General features: G+C 42.4%; 1 protein-coding gene across 1 annotated transcript; it reads left to right on the top strand.

Annotated features, from left to right (window-relative positions):
* Nucleotides 1-14,152: 14,152 nt before the first annotated feature.
* On the top strand, nucleotides 14,153-15,323 carry LOC108536053 (immunoglobulin iota chain-like). The gene is made up of 3 exons (XM_017882532.1): nucleotides 14,153-14,219; nucleotides 14,330-14,658; nucleotides 15,270-15,323. The coding sequence occupies exons 1-3, from the start codon at nucleotides 14,174-14,176 to the stop codon at nucleotides 15,321-15,323; spliced, it is 429 nt and encodes a 142-aa protein (XP_017738021.1). The 5' UTR covers nucleotides 14,153-14,173.
* Nucleotides 15,324-17,359: the final 2,036 nt, after the last annotated feature.

The raw sequence follows: 17,359 nt of genomic DNA, 5'->3' as shown, positions 1-17,359 counted from the left end.
ATCCACACTATTCAATTAGCACCTACTATGTGCCAGGTTTAGGTCTAGGGGCTCAAGAAACAGGGTGGACAAGACGGGAAGTGTCCCTGTCCTCATGGACCAGATACCATCTGGTGGAAGAGATGAGACACTTGAGTAATAATATCAATGCAATAATCATCAATTAGTGAGGAGAGGAGAGGAGAGCTCAGTAAGGGTTGTAGAGGAGCCATCAGAGGGTTGGACAAGGAAGACAGAGGATCTGAGCCAAGTTTGTGAAGAAAAGTCCAGATGCCTCAGAGAAGATGAACAAGGAGGTGGGAAGTGTGATGGCTGTGGGTCCAGCTAGGGTCACTGGGAGAGACTGCTTAGACCCAGCATATGTTTGTGGGGAGGAGGGACTGAAGCCTGGGTGAGGGGAGAGGGCTCAAGGCTGGCCTTAGGACATGGACAGGATGGTACTGAGTCACCCTGCTGAAGAAGCCTTCATGGGCAAGGGGGCTGAGGGAGGCCCTAAGCTCATTACTTCAATGGAAAGATCAAACTCCCTGTTAACCTTTGTCAAAGGTATCAAAGGGACTTTTTCGTTCAAGATGGCAAGAGAGGAATCTCCCTTTTAGACTTCTTTGAGATATTCTTTCTTCGTGACCGTTTCTTGCCCCTGGATGAATACTCACATGGGAACAAATTACCTCCTCAGTCCCAGGATTTCAATTTGGACACAAACCCCCTGAGAATGATCGAGACCTGCCATCCCTGACCCACTGATCAGAAATTCTGGCCTTCAGGACAACTTGACCAGAACACTCACACCATGTCCCCTGACACCATCATGGTGATTGGGGTGAACTGTCAGACTGGTTTGGGTAATACACATCCTGTCCCTGGAGTTGCAGAACCTGTTCAGAAAGATAATGGTGTGGACAGAGGGAGGCTAATTCCAGCCACTTCAGAAAGCAAGAAAGACATGGAGACCACCGTCGAGCTGGCACAGCATCCCTGGGTCTCACATGTATCTCCAGTGACTGGAAAAGGATCTCAGATTTAACCAGTTCTGTTATCTCATCAGTCACTCTCCCTTTACTACTGATTCCTGAAGCCCCAACAAAAGCAACACTGTGGGATTATGGTCATGAAATGGAGGCCTTGCTGCTGAACTTTTTTTTTTTTTAAATTCCAAAAGTACAACACAAATAATGCATATTAACTAAAATTACAAAATGTATTTAAATGATGTGACAATGAATGTATGAGGGGTTAATAGGAGAAAATAATAAACAATATTTAAAAAATACAAAATACCAATACTCTATAAGAGTTATACTATGTTGGCTGGGCGTGGTGGCTCACGCCTGTAATCCCAGCACTTTGGGAGGCTGAGATGGGCGGATCACGAGGTCAGGAGATCAAGACCATCCTGGCTAACATGGTGAAACCCTGTCTATATTAAAAAATATAAAAGATTAGCTGGGCGTGGTGGTGGGTGCCTGTAGTCCCAGCTACTCGGGAGGCTGAGGCAGGAGAATGACATGAACTCAGGAGGCAGAGGCTGCAGTGAGCCGAGATCACGCCACTGCACTCCAGCCTGGGCGACAGAGCGAGACTCTGTCTCAAAAAAAAAAAAAAAAAAGTTATACTATATCATGGATTGTATAAATCAATATTGTAAAGATGGCAGTGTGCTAGGATGAATCTATCAAATTAATATAAGATAATTAAAATTTCAGCAATAATTTAGGGAACTGCTTAACTTATTTCAAAACTCAAATTGAAAATTGAGATAAAAATTACCTAAGATAACTTACCAAAACTTTGTAAGGGAAGTGATACCAGATATTGAGTTATTTTACCAAGCAATATTAGCTAAAATCATGCATGACTGAGATCTTGACATTTACATAATTCTCTTAAAAATTAGAGTAGATAGGACTGATGACTTTTTTATGTGATATTGGAAATATGGCTAACTCTGTTCTTAAAATTAAGTAGAGTACTTAATTCATACTTTTCTTTAAAAATCCAAACAGATTTAAAATATAATTTAGAAAAGAAAAAGTGTAAAAACTTCAGTTTGGAAAATAAAATATTATTTTACTTCATATGAGAAACTACTTCTTAAATAAACCTTCCAAGTCAATTCATAAAAGAAAATTTGAAGTATTTGGTTGCAATTATTTGAAGCTTTTTTTTGCCAGTGAGGATCACAGCTGGTAAAAAGAGAGAATGATATGTAAGAGTGGAAAGACATTGGCAAGGACAAAGTTTTGCTATTTGTAATCCAGAAGACAACTTTGCAAGGAGCGAAGACAGAAAAAAAGGAAACCCAACACAAATGTTCAAAGAACACAAATAAGCCATTCACAGGTCTCAAAATGACAGTAGATAAATGTGACATCAAAATATGTTAAATTCCACCAGAGACAAAGAGAAGGGAATAAGATCTTCAAGTAGAAATTGTGGAATGAGCCAAGCATGTCTGTGCATGGGAAGCCTTCCAGGCCTTGCAAAAAGCAAACAGCTTAAGAAAGGAGCAAGAAGGGAGTGAGAAGCCCTTTTGTAAAGAAATCAAAAAGAGAAAGTTTAGAGTGTTAGAGCCTGGGCCAGAAAGATGAAAGAGAGAACAGAGGTAGATAATGTGGGATCTGAGTGACCTTTGATTCCTGTGGGCATACTTCTGAGTAAGGCATGAAGCCACTGAGGGTGGAAAGCTGTTAAATGATATTGCAAATTTAAAATAAAAAAAATAAGATGCCAGTGAGGATGTGGGGAATCCCAAACCCTCATTCACAGCAGGTTGTATAAACAAATTCAGCTATTTTGAGCACAGACTGCCAGCACGAAGATACCTAAAGAGGGTGAGCATCTGTCTTGCACCAAGTCCACTCTGTACAGAGACACAAGGAAATGTTTATGACAAGGTCCTTACTAGGAGAAAAGTGTGAAAAACAAGCTAGGTGTCAAACACAAGGGGAATTTATAACCTGCACTTAGTTGATGGAATGCTAATTAATTGGATGTAATAAAATAAAAGCATTATTATGAGTTCCAAAGGCAATAAATAAATAAATAAAATTAAAAAGCCAAGAGTTAAAGAAATAAATTATTTTAAAATATGAACATGCACTATAATTTTTTTAGGTTTATATGAGCTATTTGAAAGTTAGACTGGAAGCACATTATATACACTTACATAAGAGCCTCTGAAAAAGATGGAAACACATACGAGGTCAAAAGATAATTTAAAACAATAGAGAGTTATTTCAGTAGCTGAAGATGTGAGTGCCAATTAAATGAATGTGATTCAACTCTGTGAGCATCGCTTTCATAAAAAACTGAAACAGAAAATGAATATTAATAGATGATGTGAGTGAAATCACCATGTATGTGGTGCTGATGCAGCTGAAAGACAAACGTCTTGCTAGTGAGAAGGGCATCGCTAAGCCCGATGCCTGCTTTGTTTAGAATTCCCAGCTACCCTGGGTTCCTCTCCAGCCTCATGAGCAGCTTCAGAAAAGAGGATCAGGACAACCAGTGTTCCTCTCACTGAAATGCCCGGATGTGGCAGAGAGGCAGGACGATTTTGGGTCTGAGGACGCTGAGGATCATCACTGAGTTGATCCTGCCCGAATGAAAACCACTCAGGTCCCCCAAGGGAGTTCAGCCATCAGTTCACTGGACTCATTTGGGCTGCAACGCTGACCTGCCGGGACCCAGAGTCATCATGATCCAGGTCACCTCCACTCACTGGGTCAGTTCATCTCCTCCTTCTGACCTGTGAGTACCCAGAGCAGGGTGGACAAGGAAGAGACACAGCAAGGTCTTATGTGAATACAGTGACTCTACCCTATGACATTTTCGGGAGATACAAAGGTACTCAGTGGAGCTCAGTTTCCAAAGCAGAGCTCCAGGAAGCTGGAAATCTGTACCATGCTCTGGGCTCCTCTCCTCCGCCTCCGCCCTCACTATTCAGGTGAGAAAGAACTTTATGTGGGGGGATTCATACCCGTCTCTGCTCCCTACCCCTCACTATCTGGCTCAGTGGGCTGTAAACCTGCTCTCATGGCCCTCTCTGTCCTCCTGCAGTGTCTGTGGCCCAGGCCGGGTAGACTCAGCAGCTCTCTATGTCCAAGGGCTTGGGACAGACAACCACACTCACCTGCACTGGGGACAGCAACAGTGTTGGCAAAGATGGAGCAGTCTGGCTCCTGCAGCACCAGGGCCATGCCCCCAAACACCTGATCACAGGAAAAACAGCCAACTCTCAGCGATCTCAGAGATTCCCTGGTTCCGGGTTAGGAACATGGCATCTGACCACCTGTGGCCTCCAGATTGAGGACAAGCCTGCCTATTATTGTGCAGCCTGGGAAAGCAGCCTCAGTGCTCACACAGTGCCTCAGGGGAAGTGAGATGAAAACTCATGAGCTCCCCTAGCCTCACTCAGCATGTGGGGACCTCATAGAGCCCTGTTTAAACTAAACCAAAAATGACAAGGGCTGGTTTCAATGCGACAAAGTGTGCACTATTCAAAACTATTAAAAATCATATCATGAGTTAAAATAACTAAATCTGAAGTATTAATGAATATTTATAGGCAACATTGTTGTGAATATGTTTGTGGCTAGATACTTGTATGAACATAAACACGCATTAGTCATTAGTAAAAATGAAAGCAAGGTTTAACTAAGGAAATAGTTATTTTCCCAGATTTTCCTTCTCTATTTTATTTGGAGACGCTGAACTCAATGCTCAGAGGGTCCAGCTCTCTGCCTTTGAGTGTGTGTTCAGCAGGGTCACCACAACCTTATCCCACCTTCTTGTGGCCTGGGCCCATGCCTGTCCTCTCACTGGAATCCCCTTTCTCTCTGTCACAGAGATCCCTTTATTCCTTCTACAGAGCCAGACTTGTTCCTCACACTTGGTTGAGGCTTCCTGGGCCCCACTTCCTGGTTTGCCCCCAACACCCACACAAGACAATGATCCCGTGTGTGTGCTCTTGTGCCCTTTCCTTATCCTCTGACATATCACAGGCAGTATCTGGAAAGAATAAATGAAGTGGGAGCGTTAGGTTGTAGTTGACAATGATTTTTGATATTTCGGGGAAAAAATATCTAGTTTAAAGATAGCTTTCCATCGAGATAAAAATGCATGTGTGAGAGCACGACATTTCTAATGGTGGACCAAAGCCCCCCACATCTTTGCTCCCCACATAGCTCCAGGGACATTCACTTGTAATATACAACCCAGGAGAGAGCACCGTGTCCTATGCGACTGCAATGCAGAGGCAGGTTTCTGCGCACTCCTCCAATGAAGTGAGTGCCAACCCCAACCTCACCTTCACCCATCATTTAGATGATCCCCATACAACCTCAACATAGAAACACATTGATCAAAGAGCCCAACTTTTTCTCCTTGCGGAGACCCCTGTTTGTTTACTTGGCATGTGACATTTTAGACTTTTACCAACAATTAAAATATACTTTATTAGAAAACTTACACTTCCTAAGAAACTCTGATTCTTTTTTTTTTTTTAAGATTTTTTTTTTTTTGAGGCGGAGTCTCGCCCTGTCGCCCGGACTGGAGTGCAGTGGCCGGATCTCAGCTCACTGCAAGCTCCGCCTCCCAGGTTTACGCCATTCTCCTGCCTCAGCCTCCCGAGTAGCTGGGACTACAGGCGCCCGCCACCTCGCCCGGCTAGTTTTTTTTTTTTTTTTGTATTTTTAGTAGAGACGGGGTTTCGCCGTGTTAGCCAGGATGGTCTCGATCTCCTGACCTCGTGATCCGCCCGTCTCGGCCTCCCAAAGTGCTGGGATTACAGGCTTGAGCCACCGCCCCTGGCCAAAACTCTGATTCTTATGGTGAAGTTAATACCTAATGCATCTTATAAACATAATAAATGGGAAATTGTTCTGTAAGGAGAAGACTAATCAATGAAATAAAATTACAAGTATTTGAGAGAAATCTAATAGGTAAAAGATTACAGGGTATCATTGTGAATGCCAGGATTATAGGATATAAAGGAAATGTGGCCGGGCATGGTGGTTCAACCTGTAATCCCAGCACTTTGGGAGGCCGAGGAGGGCGAATCACCTGAGCTCCTAAGGTCAGGAGCTTGAGACCAGCCTGGCCAACATGGTGAAACCCTGTCTCTGACAAATATAAAAAAGAATAGCCAGGCATGGTGGCGCATGCCTGTAATCCCAGCTGTGCAGGAGGCTAAGGCAGGAGAATCACTTGAACCCAGGAGGCAGAGGTTGCAGTGGGCCAAGATCACACCACTGCACTTCAGCCTGGGTGACGGAGTGAGGCTCAGTCTAAAATAATAATAATAATAATAATAAAATAAAGGAAATGTGAATACCTGGAGTTGATTAAGTTGTGGTCCCTCACCTTCAACACTCGAAAAGCTCAGAGTGGGTAGAAAAGCTTGTTGAGTTATCTTCTGATGTCATTGACAAGATAAATCAGGGGCAATAGAAGGAATCTGCGGAAGGAGGTGTTAATAGGCTAGAAGGGAAAGTGTGAAGTAGCCAGCAGAGAGCAGCCTGCTGGCTGACTGCTGGTGTTGATAGTAGCAGATGGTGTTGACGCCATCTCCCAGGGGAAAGACCCTGGGAAACAGGAAAGCTAAAGGCAGGCTCGTCTTCCTCATCCTTGACAGAACCGCTGAGGTGAGCACACCAGAGTGTGGGGTTCTCTCCTGGCTCTTCAGATTACATTGCTATTTGGCAGCAAGCTGATGTTAGTATGTTTTGTATAAACATATGTTGCACAAAGAATTGCATAAAATCTTCAATAATTTAATGAGGACTTTCTCACTTAAAAAGGTTTTTATGTCTCTTCTGTAGCCCCCATAGGTAGCCGGGGATCCCTCACTGCATTTCAGTCTGACAACTCATCACATGGACAGAGTCCACCGTGTGTGACTGTGTGTCTGTGATAATAGGTGGCAAAGCTTCACCGTCTTAGGCCCACCTGCTTCATTGTCTGGTACATGCCTTTCTAAAATAGGCAAATAAACTCTTACCAATGTGTCATAATTAGGTTCTATTTAAAGTCTCTTACCAAAGTTAAGAGCAGCCCACACAACTGGTCCACAAAATGAGAAACCTCCAATTTATATGGACTCTTTTCTCTACCCTACCCAGAGATCCAACTGGTCACCAGCCATGTGGATTCTCTCTCCAAAATGCTTTTAAATTCAACACTCCTGTTGACTTTCCATTCTCACGTCTTATGTCAAATATTCATGTCACTTATTTAGTTCTGATCAGTTCTCTGGCTCCATGGACAGCTCCTCCAACTCTGCCTCCCTGACTATCTCTGGGCTGCAGATTGGAGATGAGGCTGACTTCTCCTGTCAGTCTCATGATGAAAGCTGCAATCTCACAGTGCTGCAGGCCCATGGGGCAGTGAGAGGAAAACTCCCCAGAGCATCGTCACCCTGAGTCTGCCTTCAGCCTCTCCCCACCAGCCTGGTTTTTCTTTCCTGTCTCGTTTGAATGTTTGAATTCAAATTTTCTGTTTATGTGTCTCTCTATTTTCTTTCCAAAACACACAACTTTTTCTTTCTTGTCTTCATGGATGATATTTCTGATCACTGTGAAATTACTTTATGAAGAATATTTAGTTTAAAACATGACTTCTGAACATTATCATTTTAACATTGTGTGCTGGGTCATTCATTGTGTGATGGGGGCTGTTCTGTTCATGGTTGGACATTTATAAGCATTATTATGTCCCACACATCAGATGCCGATAGCACCCTAATTCCTAAATTCTAACTAATAAACAAACAAAGCAGACACTGCCAAATATCCTGGGGAGATAGCACCGCAGAATCACCCTTGTCTGAGAACCACTGTATTGAAAGGACATGGGCTCACATATTGGGCAGCCTTTTGTGTTGAATCTTCCTTATTCCATTCCACTGAACATAAGGCCACATGCATTACATCTCAATACTTCCAAATTTCCTGTGAAACAAATGTGTTGCCTACAACTCCAAAGGTTATATTGATAGATTAATAATACTCTAAACACCATGAGTTCAGAAAACCTGCTACCCAATAGACAGCATCTCTTGTTGACCAGAGTGTGGAGTAAAACATTTGACCAAACTGCTTGCACAATTGCTAATTCAAAGTTTTACACAAAACACCTAAACACATTCTTCTCTACTTATCCTCTTAGGGGTTACTTCTCAAGCATGGTATACAAAATTATGACAAGGATTTCGCGTGTGTGGAGTTCACATTTTAGAATGGGTAGAAGACAGTAGACAAGAGCAGCCTCAGAACTGAGCAGTCAGTGATGTCCTTTTTCCAGCCATAGCATGGGATGCAAATTTTACCAGCTGCCATTTGTATTCTTGGACTTGCTCCACCCAGTACAGTCCCCATGAACTGCATGTTGATATGTATATTTCAAAGTTAATTAATTAAAACTAAATAAACTTTAAAAAATATTCCTCAGCCACACCAGCTTCATTTCGCCTGCCTCCTGGACTCATGCTCTCCAGCCATGGCTCTCATGCTGGAGAGTTCACACACAGGCATCTCCACCATGGCAGAAAGTTCTACTGCAGAGCACGGTCTTTGATCATCTATTTAAGGTTTCCTTAGGCCAGTTTCTTCATTACCTGTAAAATGGGGATATAGTAACACTCAAGTTCTCTTCACAGTCTGGAACACTCTTCTCTCTGGGAGCATTACCTTGGCCCCTTCTTCCTACAGAACTGAGGAGTGATACTGAAACTAGTATTGGCCAATAAGATGAACAGAAATGAGAGGTGTAATTTCTGAGCAGTAGATGTAAGATTGGCCTGCGCTTTGTCAAGTTCTCCCATCTCTGACATAACACCCACAGTGTTCTCATAGAATCCTTTCAGCCAGCCTGCATCCTGGGATGAAATTGAAGTGAACTGAAGCCACAAGCGTTTCAATCAGAGATGGGAATGGCGGAAGAGTGAGAAATACACGTTTGTTGTTGTGAGCCGCCAAGATTTCTGTCAATTTCTCACTGCAGCCAAGCCTAGCCAGTACTGAGAGCTATGGAAATTGTAAGTGAATGTGGGGAGCCGCAATAACAAAAATAATATCTATCTATAAACATATATATAACATACAGTAATTATATTATATACTAATTATATATCAATACATAATAAATATATAATATATAACATATATAAGTATATAATATATAATATGTAATAATTATATAATCTATATTACATATATAATATGTTAATATAAATATACATCCATCATTTGATTGATGCAATACTGTGAACATTTAGTAGACTATGGAGATTGCATGATGTTTCATTTTATTCATTGGCAAATATTTAATTAAGCTGTCACCATAGTAAACATTAAAAAAACAGAATTAACAAAATAATTCTAGTGAGCTGTGGACATACAAGTTAGACAACTGATTAGAAGCATAGGTTAACTCCTGTGCCATTTGTGGCATTTTAACAACTTATTTACTCTAAGTGATGATTTCAGGAATAATTGGTTTTTGTTCTTGCCTTTTATTTATTCAAGCAGAAAAAAGACATAAGAATGATAACCCACATACATACAGAGTAGTAGAATGGCAAGAGCTAGTTATTCTCAAACACAAACTCTTGAAGATAAATGTAAAATATTTGAATTAAGCATTTCACTGTCCAAAGAAGGGTATGCCGGTTTTTTTCCGAGTACTCCAGGGCAGGAAAGTACATTTATCAGTCCCCCTGGTGTCCACTTTCTTAACACATTGTTCATATTGGTATATATTTTTCTTATTACTTTACTTTCTCATCCTATATATTGTGTTTCCTAAATATATTTCAAATTCATTCACAGCCTTGTGATTTCCCACGCAGTTTCTTCCCTTAAGCCCTCATTATGTCCCATGTCCTGCTGGGGTTCCCCCACCCCACCCCTCTCCTCATCTGTAATGTCCCCTCACAGTTACTGCCCTCCTGGGAACTGCTGTGCTCTTTCCTGCTCGGAGCCTTGTTACCTCCTTGTACTAAAATGCCTCTCCTATTTGTCTTGGTGAGCTCCTCTTCCATTCTTTAAAGGCTCCAGAGCCCTAGAGAAGAGCATCGTCTCAAAAACCTTCCCAAGAAGCTGCAAGTAATGAGAGTGTCTAAGGCCACTCTTTCTGCTTTATGGCAATTTTATATTTAACGTGGTATTGAGTCTTGCTGAGTTTTCAGTCCAAAGTCATAATGTGCTCAAATATACAAATTCCAGAGACACAGAGCAGAATGGTGGCTGCCAGGAGCTGAGGGGAGGAGGACACAGGGAGTTGCTGGTCAACAAGTGTAAAGTTCTAGTTATACAAGAATATTTTATAAAGATGTGCTGTGCAATACTTATCTAAATATTAATTATTAATAAAATAAAAAATTCAAAATTATTAACATACATTTCCCCCTGAGTTTACTGGACAGACGCCTTTATATTTGTCTCTGCTAAATAGACTAATGTGTAAGGATTTGGCACAAAATTTGTAAACTACAAACCCAGCCAAAAACAAAATATTATTTATTTGTATAGTCTTTCAATAAATAAAATTAATTTTAATATTGCTAGTTTATAAAATGCTGGTCTTCTAAAGTTATAAACAAATTTCCCATATTTCATTTAAGGGACTTTACTAGGTAAACATCTGCATATACCAACTACTACTATTACTAAGAAAAATGATTTAGAGAAAATAAAACTATTTTCCTTGTGTCTCAGTTTTCATAATCTAAATAAAATTTTAAGTATATAAATTGAGGATCAATATAAATGAAGTCAACACTTCTATTAAATTTTTTGTATAATTTTAAATTCTCAAAAAAAAATTAAATAATAGTCCTCATTAAAAGTATAGGGTCATTTAAAATAAAAATGTATATTTAGATATAGTCTTATAGAAATATCAAAATAGTTCTCATCCTATAAATATGAATTTATAAGAGGCAATGCCAAAGCCTCTTACATCCTTAGGGTTTGGGCAAAAATTATTGTTAAAAAGAATTAAACATTCTAATTAATATATAATTTCAAATATAAAATAAAAACAAAAATAAAAATACTAAATATATGTTTTTAAGTTAAAAGCAAAAGTCATAAAACATATGCTTATAAAAAATAATTTGCCAAGTAAGGATATAATATATGGTTACTTATAAAGCAATAAAAAATAAATTAGAAGAGATATCAATTATTATAAATATAGATATCTTTTGGCAAAAAACATTAGAACATAATTATATTGAACAATCTTAATAATTTTTGTCCTAAAATAAGGATGATTACTATTTTAAAAAGACAAATCAAAATGTCCCAACATTTTTTTATCTTAGTCTATGTAAATATAATAAATTCATTTGGGAATTAGTTAATAAATTAGTTAATTAACAGAAAGGCTATAATTTTAATAAAAATTATAGCAATCTTCCTAAGTATAAATTTAATATTGAAAATACACTACACAAAACTGAATACGGTTGATTTTCTATGTCCACAGTTTCTTAATATAATTACTCTAATAAAAGGTTTAAACATTGATTTTTATGTTTACATATTTCACTTTAAAACTTCTCAAATTACACTTCAAAAGTTCAATTTTGTTAATGTTTTTACGCATGATTACAGATTTTTATTGTCATCCTTCTTAAAAAGTTGTAATTTTTTACTTCACTGAGACAATAACTCTTTTCTTTAACCTTTTCTTTTTATTATTATACTTTAAGTTCTAGGGTACATGTGCACAACATGCAGGTTTGTTACATAGGTATACATGCGCCATGTTGGTTTGCTGCACCCTCAACTCCTTCCATTTATATTAGGTACTTCTCCTAATGCTATCCCTCCCCCAGCCCCCCACCACCTGGACAGGCCCTGGCTGTGTGATGTTCCCTGCCCTGTGTACATGGTGTTCTCATTGTTCAACTCCCACCTATAGAGTTGAGCATGCAGTGTTTGGTTTTCTGTTCTTTGTGATATTTGCTTAGAATGATTGGGTCTCCAGCTTCATCCATGTCCCTGACAAAGGGACATGAATTCATCTTTTTATATGTTACATGGTATTCCAATGGTGCCATAGTATTCCATGGTGCATATGTGCCACATTTTCTTAATCCAGTCTATCATTGATAGGCATTTGGGTTGGTTCCAAGTCTTTGCTATTGTGAATAGTGCCTGCAATAAACATACATGTGCATGTGTCTTTATAGTAGCATGATTTATAATCCTTTGGGTATATACCCAGTAATGAGATCGCTGGGTCAAATGGTATTTCTAGTTCTAGATCCTTGAGGAGTCGCCACACTGTCTTCCACAAAGGTTGAACTAATTTACCCTCCCACTAACAGTGTAAAAGTCCTATTTCTCCACATCCTCTCCAGCATCTGTTGCTTCCTGACTTTTTAATGATCGCCATTCTAACTGGCATGAGACGGTATCTCATCGTGGTTTTTATTTGTATTTCTCGGATGACCAGTGATGATGAGCATTTTTTCATGTCTGCATAAATGTCTTATTTTGAGAAGTGTTTGTTCATATCCTTTGCCCACTTTTTGATGGGGTTGTTCGTTTTCTTCTTGTAAATTTAAGTTCTTTGTAGATGCTGGATATTAACCTTTGTCAGATGGGTAGATTGCAAAGATGCCATTCCTTTCTGTTTGTTAGTTTTCCTTCTAACAGCCAGACCCCTCAGCTGCAGGTCTGTTGGAATTTGCTGGAGGTCCACTCCAGACGCTGTTTGCCTGGGTATCACTAGTGGAGGCTGCAGAACAGCAAATATTGCTGCCTGATCCTTCCTCTGGAAGCTTCGTCCCAGAGGGGCACCCGCCTGTCAGCCCCTACTAGGAGGTGTTTCCCAGTCAGGCTACATGGGGGTCAGGGACCCGCTTGAGGAGGCAGGCTGTCCATTCTCGGAGCTTGAACACTGTGCTGAGAGAACCACTGCTCTCTTCATAGCTGTCAGACAGGGACATTTAAGTCTGCAGAAGCTGTCTGCTGCCTGTTTTTCTACTGTGCCCTGCCCCCAGAGGTGGAATCTATAGAGGCAATAGGCTTTGCTGAGCTGTGGTGGGCTGTGCCCAGTTCGTGCCTTCTCAGCCTCTTTGTTTACACTGTGAGCCACTCAAACCTCAGCAATGGCAGATGCCCCTCCCCCTGTCAAGCTTCAGTGTCACATGTCGATCTCAGACTGCTGTGCTGGCAGTGAGCAAGGCTCTGTGGGTGTGGGACCTGCTGAGCCAGGCAACGGGAGGGTATCTCCTGGTCTGCTGGTTGCTAAGACTGTGAGAAAAGTGCAGTATTTGGTCAGGAGTGCACCATTTCTTCAGGTACAGTCTGTCAGGCTTCCCTTGGCTAGGAAAGGGAAATCCTCTGACCCCTTGCGTTACCCGGTGAGGTGACACCCCTCCCTGCTAGCTCTTTGGGCTGCACCCACTGTCCAGTAAGTCCCAATGAGATGAACCAGGTACCTCAGTTGGATATGCAGAAATCACCTATCTTCTGCATCGATCTTGCTGGGAGCTGCAGACCAGAGCTTTTCCTATTTGGCCATCCTGGAAGAGACCTTCCCTATGTATTCCAAGCCTTCTGAATTCTCCCATCAATGCAGCCTCCTTATATTGGATGGACTTTATATTTTTGCTTTTCTAGAAATTCAGAAATCCTCAGTGGAAAGGCTGTTTATTAATATGAGTTATCTCCAGACAGGGCAAAGATGTGGTCCATGGATGCTGTGGATTGGCCATGACCAGGCTCTCAGGTGACTCCACTCATGTGATTTTCACAGAAAGACTGCTGTCTGACCAGTGAGCAGCACAGGGCACTGTGGGTCAGACTCAGTGTCCGCATGGTGGAAACCCAAAACTTGCAACCTCCCAAACTCCCCAGGGCTGGGAAGATGGTGTCTGCGCTCACTGACACAGATTTAGCAGCTGGATATGGTCCCAGCACCCCCACCTTCTTCCATGTCCTGCCTGCCAGCCTCCCCCTCCAACAGCTCCCAGGTACCAACAGCTGGGATATCAGTATCCCAGATACTGATAAATCCATGGGGAGAGTTGGGGGCAGGCAGTGGGAGCAACATATTTGCATCCATAACCCCTCCTCTGTGAAGTCACTGAAGGGGATAAGAGAGGCCTGGAGAAGCCACTCCAGCTCTGGACGTCAGGAGGGCTGCTTCCACCATGGCCTGGGCACCTGTTCTCCTGCTGATATTCTATTATTTCTCAGGTAGGGACAGGTCTCGTGTCCCGGGGAAGCCCCCTAGCCTGAGTTCTTGCCCTGTGTTTCACTCTCACCCTTTGTCCTGATTCCTCACCCACGATCGTCTTTGCTTGCAGGTTCCCTCTCTCAGGCTTTGCTTATTCAGCTGCCCTCCCTCTCTGCACATCTGAGAAATGTTGTAAGACTTCCCTGTACCCCGAGCCGTGGCTGCATTGTTGGTGGCTGTCACATATTCTTGTACCAGCAGAAGTCACGGAGCCTTCCCCAGTATCTCCTGAAATACTACTCAGACTCAAGTAAACAGCAGGAAGCTGGGGTCCCCAGTCACTTCTGTGAAAGATTCCTCGGGCAACATGCAGGGATTCTGCACATTTCTGAGCTCCAGCCTGAGAGCAAGTCCGACTATTACTATTTTACATATCACAGCAACAGTGGCACTTTAACAGTGCTCCAGACTTATGAGGAAATGAGATTAGAACCTCTCCTGCATTCTCTCTGCCTTGTGCAGGCAACAATACACTGTCTGGGACCAAGTGTGGCTCATCAGTAGCAACTTTGTTGTTTGTATTTTTCATTCCTCAGCACAGGGTGGAGCCTTTCTACTGGCCTCCATTAATAGTGAGAGTCAAACAAGACAGTCTGTGGGTGACTCCAAAGTCCAACTCAGGGTCTCCTCATGTTAGCTAGCTTGGACTACTCTTTGGCTCCTCCCCAGAGATCTCAGCTTCTCTTGAATTCTCCAGGTGCCACAAGCACTGATTTCAGTCTTGGCCTTGCACTTTCCCTGAGCAGCTTCTGACTCTCCTCTCATTACAGCTCCATTAATGACCTGTTACCCACTCAATGTATTAAAAGACAGAGCATTTTGCAAGGTACTTATACTGGACTTTAACCCCAAATCCACCCAGCTTCCCTAGCTCATCCCAGATCTGCTTCTCATGAGGCTGTTGAGAGGTACAACGGCTGTGACCCTTGTTGAGTCCATTCTTGAAAATGCCCCCCAATAAAGCCTGATTAGTGCCAACGCCACAGGACATTGTTCTGTTTCCTTTGCAGGTGGTGCCAGTGAGGAAAGTTCTTCCTCATGAATATGAGTATTTTGGAGCATGAAACAGCTGAGCCAATCTGGGGAGGGCAGGCAACCCCTTGTGATGGTGGCCAGTTTGCTTGATTGGGATTGTCACCGACCATGTGACAATGGGATTATGTTGCATATCATAGATGCCCTGGACCCTCAAGCGTGCTGGGGAACTCTGGTTAAAGAATAGAATTGATCCCTTTGTTCATATTCACTATGCTGGATGCCCTGTTGAGTCCCCTGCAGGACGCTAAACCTCTGACTGCGGCAGCCTTCCCCTTTGATCTGAAGCTGTTATCATACACTGTTCTGCTCAGGGGATTTGTGTGGGGTGTTACTCTTACATAGCATCACAAGAAGGGGATTCTCTGGAGACTAAATGCAAACTGGAACATCTCCTGGAGGCTGTCCCCTTGATTGTTTGGGAAATATGAAGAGACTATGGGTGCTCTGTGTTTAAAATAAAACCTCAGAGAGTAGAGTCTGAGTGTAAACCCTTCAATTCCATTTACTCTCTATAAATTTATATAGTATCAAAACATAGCTATGTCATGTATTTACACATGTGCACACAAATCTATTGATACATGTTTGTAAGTTCACACATATGCATTATGTTATACATATATGCATTTATACATCATCTGAAGTTATTGTAATCGTAGTTTTACATACTCAATTTTCCTTTGTGTTTATCCACATTTCCCCCCTTTCTTTAACACTTATTTCTTGCAATTTTTGGTGCCTGCTTACTGAGATTTTACTAAAAAAGAGCTTCAGAAGTTCATTTAGATTAGGTCTTCTTGTGGCAAATTCTATTGTTTTTTGTCTGGAAAAATGGCATTTTTCTTTTTTTATTTTAAAACTTATCTTGAAGCATAATATGTAAAGTGAAATTTGCAGATCTTAATTGTAAAGTTCAGCGTGCTTTTTATGAACACATATGCTCATGTGTCCAATGCATACTCGCAACATGTCCATTACTGCAGAATTAAAACATTTTGTTCTAGTCAATGAAATTATCCCATTACAGTTGCCACATAGAATGTGTACATGAGACACGCTTCCCCTGGGGACTTCTTATAAAGTGCGGTGAATTGTGTATTTTTTTTTCCCGCTGAGGAGGCCAATATGGAAAGCTAAAGACTGAGATGATGTAGAAAACTGCCCTGAGAAGGAACCTCACTCTGCCCTGAGGTAGGGAGCCAGCACTGGTCAAGGCCCCGGTGGAGGATGGCACCTCTGGTTCACCTGGCCTCTGGTCACTGGCATGATGGACCTGGGCCTGGGCAGCAGGGCGCTGTGGGGCTGGCACTTAGCGTCTGTGGGGCTCTCAGCTGGGAAATCAGATACCTGGCGCTGGCCTCTCTGCCTAGGGCTCACTGGAGCCAGCAGCTGGGTCCTCTCTGGGCCCTTTGGGAGTCTCAGTCCAGGTACATCCCAGGCCTACTCTTCCCAGAAATGACCCAACCACTGGGACTGCACACTGGCCCAGGGAGGGTCACGGTAGGGCAGGGGAAGAGGAACACATTTGCATGAATGGCCCGTCTCTCTCCTCTGAGGCTACAGGGTGAACGCGAGAGACCTGCAGCGTGGCTTCCTCTGCAGAGATCCGGGGAGTCTGTACCATGGCCTTGACCCCACTCCTCCTCCTCATTCTTGTCCTGCACCAGGCCAGGACGGCACAAAGCATCCTGATCCCCCAGCTCACTGATGCCACGTCCCAACTCATGCCAGAGCTGTCCTTTCCTGTTCTCCTTTTTTCAGTGTATAATGGCTGTCTGGGTTTTCAGGATCCCTCTGGCAGCCTGTGCCCACTCAGTCGACCTCTGCATCTGCCTCCCTGGGAGCCCTGGCCAAGCTCACCCACACTCAGCAGTCAGCATAGCAGCTACGCCATTGAATGCTTTCGGCAGCAGCCAGGGAAGGCCCTCAGTACATGATGCAGCTTTAGAGTGATGGAAGGCACACCAAGGGGGCTGGGATTCCCAGTCACTAATTCTCAGTCTCCAGGACTGGAGCTGACCACTATAGTGTCATTTCTACAATCCCGTCTGAGGATGAAGCT

This window comes from Rhinopithecus bieti, unplaced genomic scaffold (assembly GCF_001698545.2).
Source record: "Rhinopithecus bieti isolate Rb0 unplaced genomic scaffold, ASM169854v2 scaffold_13317, whole genome shotgun sequence".
NCBI classification, from domain to species: Eukaryota; Metazoa; Chordata; class Mammalia; order Primates; family Cercopithecidae; genus Rhinopithecus; species Rhinopithecus bieti.
Note: the sequence above shows the minus strand (reverse complement) of the source record. Positions and strands in the feature narration are given on the sequence as shown.

What these genes read in the sequence shown, in the direction of transcription:
- LOC108536053 (XM_017882532.1), top strand. Translation starts at nt 14,174, where the DNA reads ATGGCCTGGGCACCTGTTCTCCTGCTGATATTCTATTATTTCTCAG. An exon ending in GATATTCTATTATTTCTCAG is followed by an intron (nt 14,220 to 14,329) that starts GTAGGGACAGGT and finishes CTTTGCTTGCAG; the next exon opens with GTTCCCTCTCTCAGGCTTTG. An exon ending in GCAACAGTGGCACTTTAACA is followed by an intron (nt 14,659 to 15,269) that starts GTGCTCCAGACT and finishes TTTCCTTTGCAG; the next exon opens with GTGGTGCCAGTGAGGAAAGT.